The sequence below is a fragment of the Saccopteryx bilineata genome, chromosome 8 (genome assembly GCF_036850765.1).
Source record: "Saccopteryx bilineata isolate mSacBil1 chromosome 8, mSacBil1_pri_phased_curated, whole genome shotgun sequence".
Classification (NCBI taxonomy): domain Eukaryota; kingdom Metazoa; phylum Chordata; class Mammalia; order Chiroptera; family Emballonuridae; genus Saccopteryx; species Saccopteryx bilineata.
In genome coordinates, this window is record NC_089497.1 from 23750471 (window position 1) to 23767656 (window position 17186).

The 17186-nt window shown below is 40.8% G+C and overlaps 2 protein-coding genes across 4 annotated transcripts in view; one reads left to right on the plus strand and one right to left on the minus strand.

Annotated features, from left to right (window-relative positions):
- The window catches only part of PROS1 (protein S), a 61334-nt gene extending 59885 nt beyond the window's left edge, over positions 1-1449 (minus strand). The window contains exon 1 of the mRNA XM_066241104.1: positions 729-1449. Coding sequence (XP_066097201.1) covers positions 729-804 — 76 coding nt within the window. The 5' untranslated portion in view covers positions 805-1449. The remainder of the gene's footprint in view (positions 1-728) is intronic.
- Positions 1450-15404: 13955 nt separating this feature from the next.
- ARL13B (ADP ribosylation factor like GTPase 13B) overlaps positions 15405-17186 on the plus strand; it is an 80592-nt gene continuing 78810 nt past the window's right edge. For all 3 annotated transcript variants that reach the window (XM_066241535.1, XM_066241536.1, XM_066241537.1), the window contains exon 1: positions 15405-15728. In XM_066241535.1, the coding sequence (XP_066097632.1) occupies positions 15670-15728 (59 nt within the window). In that variant the 5' untranslated portion in view covers positions 15405-15669. The remainder of the gene's footprint in view (positions 15729-17186) is intronic.

A 17186-nucleotide genomic window follows, 5' to 3' on the forward strand; every position in this document is an offset into this window, starting at 1 on the left:
TCTAAATGACTTAATACTTCTCATTTGTCTTTCATTGAAAACTTGCAGTCAGGCATTGAAGCCTAAAGAACTGAAAATACAAATATAAAGACAAAAATTTCATGCCAGGATTTCAGATCAGTGGCACTCAAGTGTCAAAAATCCTCAGTACAAAACGATCTGAGAAATACGATATTTAACAGTCCTTTTGATTTCAAGGTCAGAAAATGACATCTGCCAACTGCTATCGAAAACTGCACTCATCCTAAAACAATTCATTTGTCAATATTGAAATAAGCAGACCAAGCTCAAAGTGCAGAACTTGCAAAAGGGATGCAGGCGGCAGCAGGGGGTGCTAGTTGGGCACCCGCGCGAGTACAAAAGGAAGACAGTTGGGTTGCCTTTTTCCCTACTTTTCTACTGGAATGTGCTCATCCCTGACCTCTGCCTGGGAACTGCAGCCGTTGGGGGCAACTGGATAGGTAACTCATTCTTTAACACTTGGGTGTTCCTCGGGTTCTTCCATCTGTCCTGTAGGCAATATACGAGTCGCAGAGCAGGGCAGATCTTGACCATGCTCCACCATTTCACTGCCCGCTAGATCCAGGCTGCTTGCACCAGCCGGGGGTTGTGCGCACTTGCCGGAAACTTTCCAGGAGGCTGCAGCTCTCGAAAAGAAAATCCAAGCAGGGCTGGCATTTCAGCTGGCATTGCGGGGGAAAGAAGACAAGCCGCTATTGATTACTCACAGTTGGCCTCTGAGACGGGAAGCACTAAGGTGAGGCACGCCAGCAGCACCCCGCAGCTCCCACCGAGGACCCTCATGGCCAGGCCGGCAGAGGCGCGGGCGGGGACCGTGGCGCGTCGCGGCGGGACTCGAGCGCTGGCGCACGGCGGAGCTGCGAGCACGGCCGCCGCTGGGTGAGGACTGCGGCGCGGCGGCGCCAGCGAGCGAGCGAGCGCGCCCCCAGAGCCGCGGGAGCCGGGGGCGGGGAGGACCGCCCGCTCCCAGCCCCCAGCCCGAGAGGGGCAGTGATAACGAGGACATTTCCAGGAAGCTTTTCGGAGCTGGGGGCAGGGCTCAGGGGACGTGCCGGAGGCCTAGTAAACACTGTGCAGACAGCCTTCCCTTCCCATTCCCAAACTCCGCGTTTCGTTCCAGGTCTCCCGAATGGGAAGTTTCCCAAGGGAAAAGGGAGGCGCACTCAGTAAAAAGTTCCAGCGAGTTAGGATGGGAGGCTGACTGGCCAGAAGAACTTGGAGGACTCAGGACAGGGTATCCCTACTTAAAAGAAAAGATCCTGCGAGATCAGCGTTGGGAACCAGGACATTAACTGAAACCTAGAAGTGAATGGCTCTAGGAAGGCTGTAGAGAACAGAGATAATGGAACCAAATGGGATAGTTTTGATCATCAACATTTTAATTTTGTACCTGCATTTATGATGTAAAAAAGGAGGGGGGGGCTTGCTTTTTTTTTTTTAATTTACTCAAGAGAGAGCGAGGAAGGGCAAGAGAAAGAAAGAATCATTGATCTGTGGGTCCACTCGTTCATGCGTTCATTGATAGATTCGTGTATGTGCCCTGAGCCGGGGTGGGGGACCTAACCTGGCTTATAAGGCAACCTTGGCTTATAAGGGAGAAAACTCGAACCATATGAGCTAAGGGGACAGGGCTGAAAACAAAAAAAGTTTTGAGAAAAAAGAAATGTATCAAATTCCATCACCTTGGCACAGCTCGTTTATATAACTTCTGCCTTTTGTGTTTATACAAACACATTGGGAATTGTTGGAATCCATGGGAGTCCGAAAGACCAGAGTAACAGGCTTTATTGAAAGGGCGAATTACAGTTTGTCTGTAAAGTCATGGTGCACTGTTGACCGGTCACAGGAAACCAACAAAAAAGACGATAGAAATATGAAATCTGCACCAAATCAAAGGAAAACTCTCCCAGTTTCATACCTATTCAGTGCAGTTCAATGTGGGCTCACGCACAGATTTTTTAGGGCTCCTTAGGTAGCTATCCTGTATAACCTCTACAGACTCGTCACTGACTGATGGCCTACCAGAACGGGGTTTCTCCACCAAACTGCCAGTTTCCTTCAACTGCTGATCCCACCGAGTAATGTTATTCCTATGTGGTGGCGCTTCGTTATAAACATGCCGATATTCACGTTGCACTTTGGTCACGAATTCGAATTTAGTGAGCCACAGAACACACTGAACTTTCCTCTGTACCGTCCACATCTCAACTGGCATGGCCGTGGGCTGCTCTGCTGTATACACGGTGTTACGTCATTATCTGCGCATGTGCACATGCTGCCACATCATCCTACAGAAACTGTAGGTTTTCCTTTTATTTGGTGCAGATTTCACATTTCTATCTTCTTTTGTTGCTTTCCTGACTGCTTTCCTGTGACTGGTCAAAAGTGCACCATGACTTTATGGACACACTGTATATAGTGTTTGGGAGAACCTGAGGGGATACTGAGGCAAAAGTTCTGGTATGTCCGCAATGTTCCTCCTTGGGGGCTTGCCAGCTTCTTCAAATTCCTCTGTCTCAGGGGCATAGTACAGTAAGGGTGAGGTCTGACAGATAAGCAGAACATCAAGAGGGCAGTTTGGAATTCATCTATCAGAAATATGTTATTTAATGTTTAAGGTTGCCTGTGGACCTAAAGTGCCGGATTTAAATGGTAAATACTATGCCACTTACTAGTTATGTAACTTTAAGCAAATTGCTTAACCTTTCAAACCTCAGTTGTGTCATCTGTAAAATGGGGATGATAGTGTTAATGTAAGGATTTGAAGAGAAAACCCATGTACAGCAATTAGTGTGTTAAACAGTAGTATTTAAGGTATATCTGAACATATCAGTTGATTCCCTATGTTTGTGAGCAAAGTTTAATAGGCTGGTCATCTTGCAAAAGTCTCTTCTAGCTCCAGCTTTCTATGGTTCTGTGATTCAGCTGGATGTAAGTCAATGCCCATCACCTCTTTCAATAAAAACATTTGCAAAAGAGTTACTGAATTTTTTACCCTTCCCTCTTTTATTTTTTTTATTGTCTGACTTAATCAACCATGTCAGTCTAGTCACCACTTTAATTATAAATATGATTCCAATCTCTATAAATTTGTTTGGTGTGCTAGCAATCACAAACTTTAACAAAATAATCTTTAATATAGTTATTCATTAAATGCATTTAGGCCATGAGTCTATCAAGCAAAATCCCAATTTGAGAATCTCCTCTTCTTGCAAGGAAGAATTAAGAGTAGATGTTGGGCAGATAAAGTTATTTTTTCTCACCCTTATTGTTAAAGATGGCGCTGGCCAGGTGGATGGCCATTGCCTAGGCAATAACATTAATTGCCCTTCTTGCTTGGGTGTGTTTATGCTAATATGTGTTGGGGGAGGGCTTTTATGACAAAAGGTTTTAAAAGGAGGAGCTAGGAGGCCATTTAGGTAGATGGATCACAGTTCTTGTAAAAGGAAAATCCCATGGTGTAGCAGGGCAGGGAAGTCACCTGGAGGAGGCAGCCAAAATGGTGGAATGGGGAAGGAGAAGCCAGTTGGTGGAGGAGAAGGAGATGGGGAACAGAGGTCAATAAGACTGATGCCCTGGCCGGTTGGCTCAGTGGTAGAGCGTCGGCCTGGCGTGCAGAAGTCCCGGGTTTGATTCCCAGCCAGGGCACACAGGAGAGGCGCCCATCTGCTTCTCCACCCCTCCCCCTCTCCTTCCTCTCTGTCTCTCTCTTCCCCTCCCGCAGCTGAGGCTCCATTGGAGCAAGGATGGCCCGGGTGCTGGGGATGGCTCCTTGGCCTCAGCCCCAGGCGCTAGAGTGGCTCTGGTCGCGGCAGAGCGATGCCCCGGAGGGGCAGAGCATCGCCCCCTGGTGGGTGTGCCAGGTGGATCCCGGTAAGGCGCATCCGGGAGTCTGTCTGACTATCTCTCCCCGTTTCTAGCTTCGGAAAAATACAAAAAAAAAAAAAAAAGACTGGTGAGATAGAAGCCTTTGATTCTAGGAAACTCGGATGAGTCAGTAGCTTTGTGAGCACTGAATGAGTGGCTTTTGGAGCCCAGTGTGTGTTTTTACTCACTTGCTGGGTGCGAGCTGGAATAAAGGAAAATGGATCACCAGTTTTGGGCTCAGTTACTTCTTTACCATCTATCCGAATCAAATGAGAACCTGCATTGGCCAGGCAGCTTTGATGGCAGCCACAGATACTGGCTATACAGTAGAATATCAACTTTGATCTCAAAATTTTACAAAGAAGGAAAACCTCCACAACTGAAAATCAGTAACATTCATAACAAATCACCTCCAGTACAGACATTAAAAAGAAGTGAAAGAAAAGCAAGACTGTAATGAACATGAACAGGGGAATGTCAGAGAAACAGAGAAGTGAATAAAAGAAAAATCTCACGCTTCCAAAGACATCAGCTGAAAGTGAATAGACGCTCTACTGTGGATTAAGCAGAATTCAGGCATGCTGCAAAGGAAGATAGAAAAGTTAGCAAAGATTTTTGAGGATCTTCTTTGCAATGAACAGGAAAGCAATATCAGGATTTTTTTTGATTGAATGATCATATTTTCAGCGTGTTGTTTAGGGCTTATTCATTACCTACAAAATCTGATGACATTAAATAGAGTAGTTTTTGCTGTCACTAAATACAGTAGTAGTTACTGTTGTTATTTAGTCTTTGGTTACAATAAAGTATGCATGTGTGTCTGGTTTTTTGTTTTTCTATTTAAATGTTGTACTGTTGAGAATTATACTGTGGTTTGGATTTTAGTATTAACAAGTCAAAGCTATATTAGCCCTTTTGTCTAGGAGGCAGAAACCTATTAGATATTGACTCTGTTTTGTGACTTGTAGTTTACACTCCTAGAGTTCATATCTTATCACTAGCATACATCATCCTACTGACTCCAACCAGATCATAGAGAAAAGCTTGCTAAAAAATAAATGCCAACTAGTTTTTGATGGTTGTTTGTTTCTGTGAATCTCTCTCCTCAAAGGAACTTACTAGTTTGAGATATAAGAAATGCCTATCTGTATAAAAGAAATATAGACAATAAAAAGAGTGTGCTATGATTTACAGAAAGTGTGCTTTAGAAATTCAGAGACGGGAAGAAAAGTTAGAGTGACTTTGGGATTTGAATTAGGTTATTTTTGTAAGGGCGAGATTCAGGCAATTTGTTTATTTTTGAAGTACAGTTATTGTAAAGCCAGAAGCCACGGCCACCATCAAAGCAGCCCGGCCCATGCAGGTTCGCATCGGATTCGGACAGTCGGTAAAGAAACAACGGAGCCAAAAACTGATGGGCCATTATCCTAGCTTGCACCCGGCGGGCAAGTAAAAAACACACAGTGAGCTGCAAAACCCACTCACATTCAGTGCTCACAAAGCTACTGACTTATCCGAGTTTCCTAGAATCAAAGGTTTCTAGCTCGCCAGACTTATTCACCTCTGTTCCCCATCTCCTTCCTTCTCCAGCGTCAAACTCTGCACTAACTGGCTGCTCACTTAGCACTCCATCATCTTGGCTGCTTCTCCTAGTCTCCTCCACGTGGCCTTTCTCTGCTTTCTGCTCTGCTCTCTCCTCTAACAATAATCTCAGGAACCAAGAGAGCAAGCTCCCGTTGTGCCCCCATTTTATAGTGTAGAAATCAAAACCCTTAATCCAATATACAAAATAGGGAAGTCTCTAATACAAAGTCACTTATCTGAGGCATGATGGGATTGCACCACCCCACATAAAAAAGGGTGGGAAAGGCTTAATATCAAAACCAAGCCCCAGGCTACAAGGATCCTGCCTGCCCACAGCCAGCCCCCAACACACATTAATATCACCTGGGCAACAGGCTTCCATGTGGGCAGCGCCATCTTTAACAAAGTGAGCATAATACATTTTATCTGCTCAACGGGGCACAATGGGAGCTTGCTCTCTTGGTTCCTGAGATTAGCCTTAGAGGGGACAGCAGAGAGCAGAGAGCAGAGAAAGGCCACATGGAGGAGGCCAGGAGAAGTAGCCAAGATGGCAGAGTGTTGAGTGAGAAACCAGTTTGTGGAGAGTTTGTGCAGGGAGAAAGAAGGAGATGGGGAACAGAGGTGAATAAGTCTGGTGAGCTAGAAACCTTTGATTCTGGGAAACTCGGATAAGTCAGTAGCTTTGTGAGCACTGAATGTGAGTGGGTTTTGCAGCTCACTGTGTGTTTTTTACTTGCCCGCCGGGTGCAAGCTAGGATTAAAGATGATGGCCCACCAGTTTTTGGCTCTGTTGTTGTCTTTACTGACTGTCCAAATCCAATGTAAACCTGCATTGGCCAGGTGGCTGTGATAGTGGCCCTGGCTACTGGCTTTACAGTATAATATAGCTATTTGTTTTTGTGTATTTGTTAATTAGCTGGAGAACAATCTGATCTTTTATGTTTAATATTTTATGTAAGTCACAAATGAAGGTGGTGTTCTAAAAAATAATAGTATAAAACCAAGTTTTTTTTCTTTTTCTTTTTATTTATTTTTTAATAGTTTTATTTAGTCAATTAATTTTAATGGGGTGATGTTAGTCAACTAGAGCACATAGATTTAGAGAAAACATCTCCAGATCATTTTGACATTCGATTATGTTGTATACCCATCACCCAAAGTCAAATCGTCCTCCTTTACCCTTCTTTGGTTTTTTTTATGCCCCTCCTCTCCCATCATACCCTCCCTCTTCTCCCTTCCCCTCCCCCTGGTAACCACTTGTAAAGCCAGAAGCCAGGGCCAGGGCCACCATCACAGCAGCCCAGCCCATGCAGGTTCTCATTGGATTCGGACAGTCGGTAAAGAAACAACGGAGCCAAAAACTGATGGGCCATCTTCTTTAATCCTAGCTTGCACCCGGCGGGCAAGTAAAAACTACACACTGGGCTCCAAAACCCACTCACATTCAGTGCTCACAAAGCCACTGACTTATCCGAGTTTCCTAGAATCAAAGGTTTCTAGCTCACCAGCCTTATTCTCCTCAGTTCCCCATCTCCTTCCTTATCCCAGATACAAACTGCACAAACTGGCATCTCACTCAGCACTCCACCATCTTGGCTGCTTCTCCTGGCCACATGGCCTCTTTCTGCTCTCTGCTCTGCTCCCTCTGCTCTCTCATGCTAATCATCCCAGGAACCAAGAGAGTAAGCTCCTGTTCTGCCCCCATTTTATAGTGTAGATCCATAACCTTTAATCCAATATACAAAATAGGGAAGTCTCTACTATAGTCACTTCTCTGAGGCATGATTGGATTGTACTGCCCCACATCAAAAAGGGTGGGAAAGACTTAATCCCAAAACCAAGCCCTAGGCTACAAGGCTTCTCAACACACATTAATATCACCTGGGCGACAGCCTCACGTGAGCAGTGCTATCTTTTTTTTTTTTTTTTTTTTTTTTTTTTTTAGAGGCAGAGATAGACAGGGACAGACAGAGATGAGAAGCATCAATCATCAGTTTCTCGTTGCGCCTTGCGACTTCTTAGTTGTTCATTGATTGCTTTCTCACACGTGCCTTGACCATGGGCCTTCAGCAGACCGAGTAACCCCCTGCTGGAGCCAGCGACCTTGGGTCCAAGCTGGCGAGCTCTTTGCTCAAGCCAGATGAGCCCGCGCGCGCGACCTCTGGGGTCTCGAACCTGGGTACTTCCGCATCCCAGTCCAACGCTCTATCCACTGCGCCACCGCCTGGTCAGGCGAGCAGTGCTATCTTTAACAAAGTGAGCATAATACATTTTATCTGCCCAACACCACTGCACTCTTATCTATGTCCGTAAGTCTCAATTTTTTGTCCCACTTATATATGGAATCATACATTTCTTAGTTTTTTATGATTTACTTATTTCACTCATTACAATGTTATCAAGGTCCATTCATATTGTTGTAAATGATCCGACGTCTTCATTTGTTATGGCTGAGTAGTATTCCATAGTATATATGTACCACATTTTCTTTATCCAGTCATCTATTGAAGGGCTTTTTGGTTGTTTCCTTGTCTTGTCCACCGTGAACAATGCTGCAGTGAACAAGCGGCTGCATGTGTGATTACATACCAATGATTTTGATAAAACCAAAATTTTAAAAGATAAAATCAAAAAGAAAATCTCATTACAGATCATCATTCACAGGGGAACATTTGCAACTGAATTTTATGATAGAGAAAACTTAACTCTGAACCACATTTAATTAAAATGTTATTCCTTGAAAAAAATTCTATTTTTCATATTAGTTGGTCTGTATTACAAAAGTATATTTATATATATGTATATACATATATATACACACTCAATATTTTAAAATTTGAAAATAAAAAATTGGGAAAATTAAAAAAAATGAATATCTTTCTAATACCACAAATATGTATTGTTGGGCAGATAAAATGTATTATGCTCACTTTGTTAAAGATTACGTTGCCCACGAGGAGGCCGTCACCCAGGTGATATTAATGTGTGTTGAGAATCCTTGTAGCCTGGGGCTTGGTTTTGGGATTAAGTCTTTCCCACCCTTTTTGATGTGGGGCGGTACAATCCAATCATGCCTCAGAGAAGTGACTTTGTATTAGAGACTTCCCTATTTTGTACATTGGATTAGAGGTTGTGAAGCTACACTATAAAATAGGGGCAGAATGGGGGCTTGCGCTCTCTTGGTTCCTGAGATTTTCAGCAGAGGAGAGAGTAGAGCCAGCAGTGGGAGGAGGCCAGGAAAAGCAGCCAAGATGGCGGAGTGCTGAGTGAGATGCCAGTTTGTACAGAGTTTGTATCTGGGATAAGGAAGGAGATGGGGAACTGAGGAGAATAAGGCTGGTGAGCTAGAAACCTTTGATTCTAGGAAACTCGGATAAGTCAGTGGCTTTGTGAGCACTGAATGTGATTGGGTTTTGGAGCCCAGTGTGTGTTTTTACTTGCCCGCCGGGTGCAAGCTAGAATTAAAGACTATGGCCTATCAGTTATTGGCTCCCTTGTTTCTTTGCCGACTGTCTGAATCTAATGCGAACCTGCATGGGCCAGGAGGCAGCTGTGATAGTTGCCATGGCCCTGGCTTCTGGCTTTACATGTATCAAGTGCCAGCAATGTTGAAAAATTATGTATCATACCTATATTATAATGTCAAAGTGTGAAAAATTATATACAGAAAATTTTAATACTAAAATTTGATTACCACATTTTTGGATTTACCATAGAACTTCACTCTGTGATGGTGAGATCTGGCTTTAGCTCAGTATCAATGAACACTTAGTCAATTTTATTTGGCCAAAATTTGTTTTTAATACAATCCTAAATATGCAATTAAATCCTATTTAAAATTTAACATCTAATCTAATCCTATTACCAGTCCTAATTCTAGCCCCATTCCCTTACCCAGTTTTATATTTCTTTTTATGATCATCTACTTCAGGGGTCCCCAAACTTTTTACACAGGGGGCCAGTTCACTGTCCCTCAGACCGTTGGAGGGCCACCACATACAGTGCTCCTCTCACTGACCACCAGTGAAAGAGGTGCCCCTTCCGGAAGTGCGGCAGGGGCGTATAAATGGCCTCAGGGGGCTGCATGCGGCCTGTGGGCCATAGTTTGGGGACCCCTGTAATATATGGTCTAATTTACTTGTATTTATTATCTGCCTTCTCATCTACATCTCTAGAATGTATATCCTTGAGGACAGGAATTTGTTTTGCTTTGTTCACAGCTATATTCCTAGTGCCCAGAACAGTGACTGGCACATAAACATTCAACTAAATTCACTTTAACAGTGCAAGCCTGAGAAGAGTTATGCCAAACTATCCACAGTGCTCATTTCCAATAATGAGGCTATGGATTGTTTTCCTTTTGCTGACTTATAGTACATTTTATTTTTCTATAATAAACTTTAAATATTTGCTTGATGAAAACAATCAAGTTGAAGTGTTTAAACCATACCTTGTTTTATTTGTTATTTTTATGTTTGTTTGTTTTAGAAAGACTAGTGATTTTTGTGATTGTACTTTAAGAACATTACCTTGTGAAATGATTACAAAGATTTTAAATAGGATTTAATTGCATATTTAGGATTGTATTAAAAACAGACCATATATATATATATATATATATATATATATATAGAGAGAGAGAGAGAGAGAGAGAAGGAGAGAGAGAACAGCAAAAATAATGCTTTATGGTTTGTGGACCACTAGTTTTTAGAAGGCAGGTTGGGAATTAAATATATAAATTATATCTATATATATATATAGATATAGATATATGTATATATATAAAAATTTTAAATGAAACTTTTAAATTTACTATATTATATATTCTGAATAGTTCCAGATTTAAGTGTCTCCAGAAAAGGAAAGTGTCTTTTGTTTCTATGTATAAAAAACTGTTAATGTTTCTCTTTTCCCATACCCTTCACCAACCAACCAAACAAACAAACAAACAAGCAAACAAACCTTCCTCCCCAAAGCTAAAAGGGTGACAGTAAATGCAAAATAAAAAAGAAAATCTAAACACTATAATATCAACTTTTATTTTTACCTCAAAATCAATGCAAATCGTATATTCATAACATATAATACTATATATTTTAGTGCTAAAATAGAATTTTATATATATATATAAGTACTACATGTATATATAGTACAGAGGGAAGTACTATCTGATCCAACAATCCCACTACTAGCTATATAACTAAAGGAAATGAAAGCACTATCTCAAAGAGATATTTGTGCTTCCATGGATGATATCTCTTTGAGATAGTGATTTATTCAAGATAGCCAAAAAATGAAAACAACCTAAGTGTCCATCTACAGATGAATGGATATGCCAATATTATATATAAATATATTATATAGTTATATGCTATATGTACCAAACATATACTAAATATATATCATATATATATCCTATATTATAGAACATTATTGAGACAACCCTCCCCCCTCAAAAAAGGAAATCTTGCTATTTGTGACAATATAGATGAAACCGGAAGGTAATATGCTAGTGAAATAAGCTAGACAAAAGTAAATACTACATATGATCATTTATATATGGAATTTAAAAAAAGTCAAACACATAGAAACAGAGTAGAATGGTAATTGCCAGAGGCTGAGAGATGAGAAGGGGAGAGGGTGGTGAAAGTACAAGTTTTTAATATAAGATGAAAAGTTCTCTTCTTGTAAGCAGCCCTAGGTGACCTCTAAAAATGGTTTGCTATTCTCTTGACCCAGAAAACCCCATGAAATCACACAAAGCAAGAATTTCAACTCTTTGTGTTCACTTTAAAAACACTCATGAAACTGCTTAGGCCACCACAGGTAAAAGCATCAAGTATCTGAAAGATGTCATTTTACAGAAGCAATGTGGACCATTCTGTTGTCACAATAGTGGAGTTGGAAGGTGTGCCCAAGCTCAACAGTGGGGCAGGACAGAGTTGGTGGCCCCAAAAGATTGCTGAATTTGTGTTGCATGTGCTTAAAAATTCAGTGAGTAATGCTGAACTTAAAGGTTTAGAGGTAGCCTGACCAGGCAGTGGCACAGTGGATAGAGCATCAGACTGGGACACAGAGGATGTAGGTTCAAAACCTGAGGTCACCAGCTTGAGCACAGGCTCACCAGCTTGATTGCAGGGTCGCTGTCTTAAGCATGGGATCATAGACATGACCCCATGGTCGCTGGCTTAAAGTCCAAGGTCACTGGCTTGAGCCCAAGGTCTCTGGCTTGAGCAAAGGGTCACTTGCTCTACTAGACCCCCTGGACAAGGCACATATGAGAAAGCAATCAATGAACAACTAAGGTGCCTCAACGAAGAATTGATGCTTCTCATCTCTCTCTCTTCCTGTCTGTCTGTCCCTATCTGTCTCTCTCTCTTTGTCTATGTCACAAAAAAAAGAAAAAAAAGTTTAGAGGTAGATCTGGTCCAGGTAAACAAACCTCCCAAGATGCTGCACAGAACCCATACATGAGTTTTGCCTTTCATATTGAGATGATCCTACTATAAAAGATCATATGTTCCTAAATCAGATAAAGAAGTTGCACAGAAGAAAGAGCCATCCCAGAGGAAACTGAAGACACAAAAACTTATGGTCTGGGAGTAAATTCACCATAAAATAAATGCTAATAAAAGTAAAAGCAGAAAAGAAAAACATAAATAAGTTCTGAGGATTTATGTATAGCATGATGACTACAGTTAATTATACTGTGTTGTACACTTGAAATTTGCTCAGAGAGTAGATCTCAAATGTTCTCGCCAAAAAAATAAAACAAAAACGTAACTATATGAGGTGGTGATTGTGTTAACTCAATTGTGGGAATCATTTCTCAATATATATGTATATTAAAACATTACATTATACAGATAAAATATAATATGATTTTATTTGTTGATTATACTTCAATAAAGCTGGAAAATAAAAAAGAACAAGTAATATTTAGGATGCTATTTTGATAATACCTGGGAGAGGAAATGAGATTCTTGACTAGAATGATGGCGGCAAGACCATTTTCATCATTCAGCATAAACTAGATTATAATGTCATAAAAGTCACAAAATTACAGTGACTTAGACAACAAGTGTTAGTTTCTTGTTCCTGGGAAGTCCAGTGTAGGACTTTCCAAGCAGCTGCCCTCTGCGTGTTGGCTCAACATTTCATGATGTTTTGATTTTTCTGTTGCTTAAAATTAACATAGGATTTCACAGTTTATATTACAAAGGAGGAGAGAAAGTCTAGTGAATCGTGCACAGACTTTTAAATGCTTTCACCAAGAAGTGACACTCTACTACACACGTCACTGGATGAAGCAGTTTCATGATTTCAAGAAGGTGGAAATAACTCTTTCATGAGCTTGATAGAACTAGAAATAGTGAGCAACCCTTACATTTACCAAATCACTTACTATATTGAAACTAATAGTGAACTTAGTTAACTAACTGTATGTTGACATGAAAATTTTTTGGTAATGTATCACTATTAGAACTAGGAAAGCCATAAAGTAGAGCTGGGTTGAGTATATTTTTTGGGGAAAAAAAGTGTAGGTATGTTTCCAGAAATGTTTAAGAAACATCCATATAGTAAGGCACTCGGGCACAGAAGTAATAATTGGATTCTCCAGGATACCATTCTCTAAGGAAAGCAGAGCTATAAGGTCAGATCTTGTAAAATATATATCAAAGCTAGAGGAGAAATGACCCGTGAGATCATAAGAGAACCAGAATAGTGCATAATTGTGAAAAGACAGGGAAAAAAGAGCTTTGGAAGAGTTAAAAGTATTAACTGATGAGAAAAAAACTGATTTGGTAATTAGGAAGACATAAGTTATATAAAAAGTGTTTTGAGTAGTTCGATGAGACAGAAGCTTAATCAAAGTAAATTGATAAAAAAAAGTGAACAGCAAAAATAGTGCTTTATGGTTTGTGGACCCTAGTTTTTAGAAGGCGGGTTGTGAAATTAAAGAGTCAGCAGAATGGTAATAACCTGGGTCATAGTTGAGGAATTGTGGAATTATTTTGCCCTAACCTCTTCCTCATCCCACCCTGGCAAATTTAGCCTGAAGTCTAGGAATAAAAATAGGTAGGGATAGCCTGACCTGTGGTGGCGCAGTGGGATAAAGCGTCGACCTAGAACACTGAGGTCACCGGTTCGAAACCCTGGGCTTGCCTGGTCAAGGCACATATGGGAGTTGATGCTTCCTGCTCCTCCCCCTTCTCTCTCTCTCCCCTCTCTCTAAAAATCAATTAAAAAAATAAAAAAAAAATAGGGAGGGATATATTCAAGATGTTAAATCAAGAAGAAATAATTGAAGGAACAGGATTTCAGAAAAGTAGAAAAATGATGTTTGTCAAAGTCCCAGGAAAGTGGTTAACCTTGGAAAAAAAGGAGTTACATATTTTGGGATATTAGAAATGAAGAAGAAATAGAGATAACCGGGAAGGAAGAAAATTCGTGATGGTATCATTTAACATTCTTCATTAGTACCATATAATAGAGGCAGCATCTACTACTGATAAGGAAGGACAGATTCGTTTAGGAAAATTGGAGGTCATATATCCATGAGCAATTGGAAAGAAACTGGAAGTATCGAGGTAGAAAAATGAGAAGGGTGAACAAGAGCTTAGCAGTTTGGAAAGTTGTAGGAGAATATGTGCCATTGATGTTCATGGGACAGATGACACTAACTTCAAAATCTGCTATTATTCATTAGAAATTGCATTTGAGCTTTATTTCTCTCATTTCATCATCTGAACAACCTTGTAAAGTATTATTGTTATTATTATTTTATAGTTGGGTACTTGGTTTCAGAGACAGTAATCTGTAAGTGATGCATATGAGTTTAAATTAGTATTATATAAATTAGTAAATGACAGAGAATAATTTTAAATATGATCTATTCTATTGTCAAACTACTATTTTCCTCTGGGTACACTGGGCTACCCAAGTGCCTCTCTCCTCTTATGAGGATTTGAAAATATTTTAGTAGACACCAAATATATACACAGGCTCCTAGATATTATGCATGCATTTTTTCTATAGGAATGTACTTGTTATTTCTTTTTCCAAGAATAGAAAAAGAAATGAAGATATTACATATCTCTTTAATAAAACAAAACACGTTATAAAACAGCCAGCAGATCACTAACTCCATCCTGCAGAAACCAAATAGCAAGCAATCTATGTATCTAAGAATACTGTAAAGGACATACATCAAAATGTTAACACTGGTTATCTTTGGGTCATCAGTAAGATCATATTTTCTTCATCTTATTCTGTTTTGAGGTTGTTGTTTTTTTACATTTCTACAACGAATATATGATATATTTCTTTAGTAACCATAACTTCGACACAATATACAATTCCATTTCAAATTTTATGCAACAAACAGCAATAACATTATACAGATGAGAACTCCACTCATCTGAATTACTGATATAATTAGCAAATAAGTTTTTCTCTCGTCCTCATAATCGCCCCAGTGTATTGTTTCTATGGTTGTGCAGTCTGAGTCTGGCGTAGTCTCACTGGCTCCCCATCCCTAATGCGTAAAACAAAACAAAACAAAACAGGCACAAGACCCGAGATCTTTGGATCTCGGCTGTATTTGGAGACACACGAGGACCAGCAGCCTCGGCTGTTAACACACTTGGATGGACGTCCAGGTAAACCTCGCCTGAGATTTGTCAGGGATTCCTCAACTCAACACTGTTAGCTCCCGTTGCCTAGTAACGAGAACCGCCTTCCCGGAATTCCACCTCCTTCTTCTAAAACCCTCCCCTTTTTCCCTCCCTTTCAGCCACTCAGAGGCCCCCCGCCGCCGGCCCTCGGACGATGATTGGAGAAGTGCGTGGGCGGTGCTTGGGAAGGGCCGTCCACGCCTGGGAGAAACGTCAGCACGTCGACGCTGGGGTTTTCTCGGATCGGCCCCCCCCCCCCAGCTGGCTCGGGTTTGTGGATCTGCGCCTCTGCCTCGGCTGTCTGTGGGAGGAAGGGCAGTTTTCGGCTCGCGGGCCGGGGCCATTAATACCCGCTTTGTCCTGGGACCGACTGCCCTCGTCTCCCCCCGTTTTCTCCTTTGCGGCTAACTGCGTTGAGGGCTCTTGGGAGCGAAGGCGGCTTCGGGACTTGGCCCGCGGCGGCGAGGGGCCCAATCCCGCTCCGGGCTCGGATGGGAGGCGGAGGGAGGAGCGTCCTGGGATGTTCAGTCTGATGGCCAATTGCTGCAGCTGGTTCAAGAGGCGGCGGGAGCCTGTCAGGTAGGGTGGAGCGCCTGGCCCTGCGCCTTCCCAGAGGTGCACAGCTGCGCCCCGGGGAGTTGGAGGGGACCGTCACCCCTCCCTGTGCCTGGTCGTGCCGGTCTCAGGCCTCGGAGGGTGCTTTCGCTTCCAGTTTGACTTGTCCCCGGAGGAAAGGATAGGAGGATGCAACCTTTTTTCTAGTTGCATTTAAGTCTTCATCGACAGTGTTTATTATTGTTATGATATAAGTGGGTTCACATCTCTTTAAAAAGTGTATATAGAATTGGAAACTGTCCATTGTGTAGTTTTTTAATGACGTTTTTATAATGGGAATTTTTTAAAGTAGAGAAGCATGGTATATACTTTTCATTCACACATCCCTTTGCAGCACGCACACACGCACGTTTTGTTTGAGTATTGGGCTTGAAATCTGGCTCCGCTACTTCATAATTATAGTGTATGGCTTTAACAGTTTTAACCCCATCTTCATCATATATTAAATGAGGGGTGATAATACCCATGCCTTAGGAGTTTTGTATTAAATGCAAGTAACTACTAGAAAGTGTTTCCTTAACAGTAGTATAGCTTCAATTTTCCTATGAAATCTAGTCTTTTTAATTGGAAGAGTCCAATTCTTAACTTTTTATTTGAAATGCTAGATATACTAATATTCATTGCCTGTTACTAGATATTCATTCCTTCGTTTCTTAAATATTTATTGAGAAAATATCACATGCCAGGCACTGGGCGAGGAAGGAGTCACTGAAAATGATGATTTTGAAATGAGAGGCTCAACCTGTAAAGAAAGCTTAAGTGTGCTACTCTTTATAAATAATATGGACTTTTTATAGTTCTACTTTAGAATTTGGCCAAGGGTAAATTGTAGTAAAGTTTTTTGGTTTTTTTAGTTAACATTTCAAGTATAGTATATATTTGCGTAAGAATGAACTATTTCTTTAAAGAATAAATCTGAAAAGCTATACTTGTATAAGGAAAAAAAATATATGCCTACATTTGGAAAAGAAATTTGCTTTAAATGAAACTTTTAAAATTATTTCCCTTTTATTAACTCAACTGGATTTGAATGTTTTAAATATAAGTAATGTGATTGACTGATAAGAGTCAAAGATGTGTTTGGTTGTTATACTGTACTGATTACAGTCTTTACTGAAATTTGCGGGTCATTCATAATAAATGGTCCCTTAATTTTTTTTCTGTTTCTGGTTTTTAAAAATGTATTTTGTTTTTGGAAGACGTCACAATACCATGCACCCTTTTAACTAAAACATCCAAAAAGCTTGCACTTCAAAGGAGTTTTCAGTTTAATTCATTATTCTTTGTGTCTGCTTCTCTTAGCAGGTAAAGTGTAATCTTGGGAATAATTGTTTAAAGAAAAGACAGAGTTCAAAGAAAGGAGAATGTATTGAGCCTAATAGCATTTCAATCTGTGTTGTCCAATAGAATAGTTACGAGCGG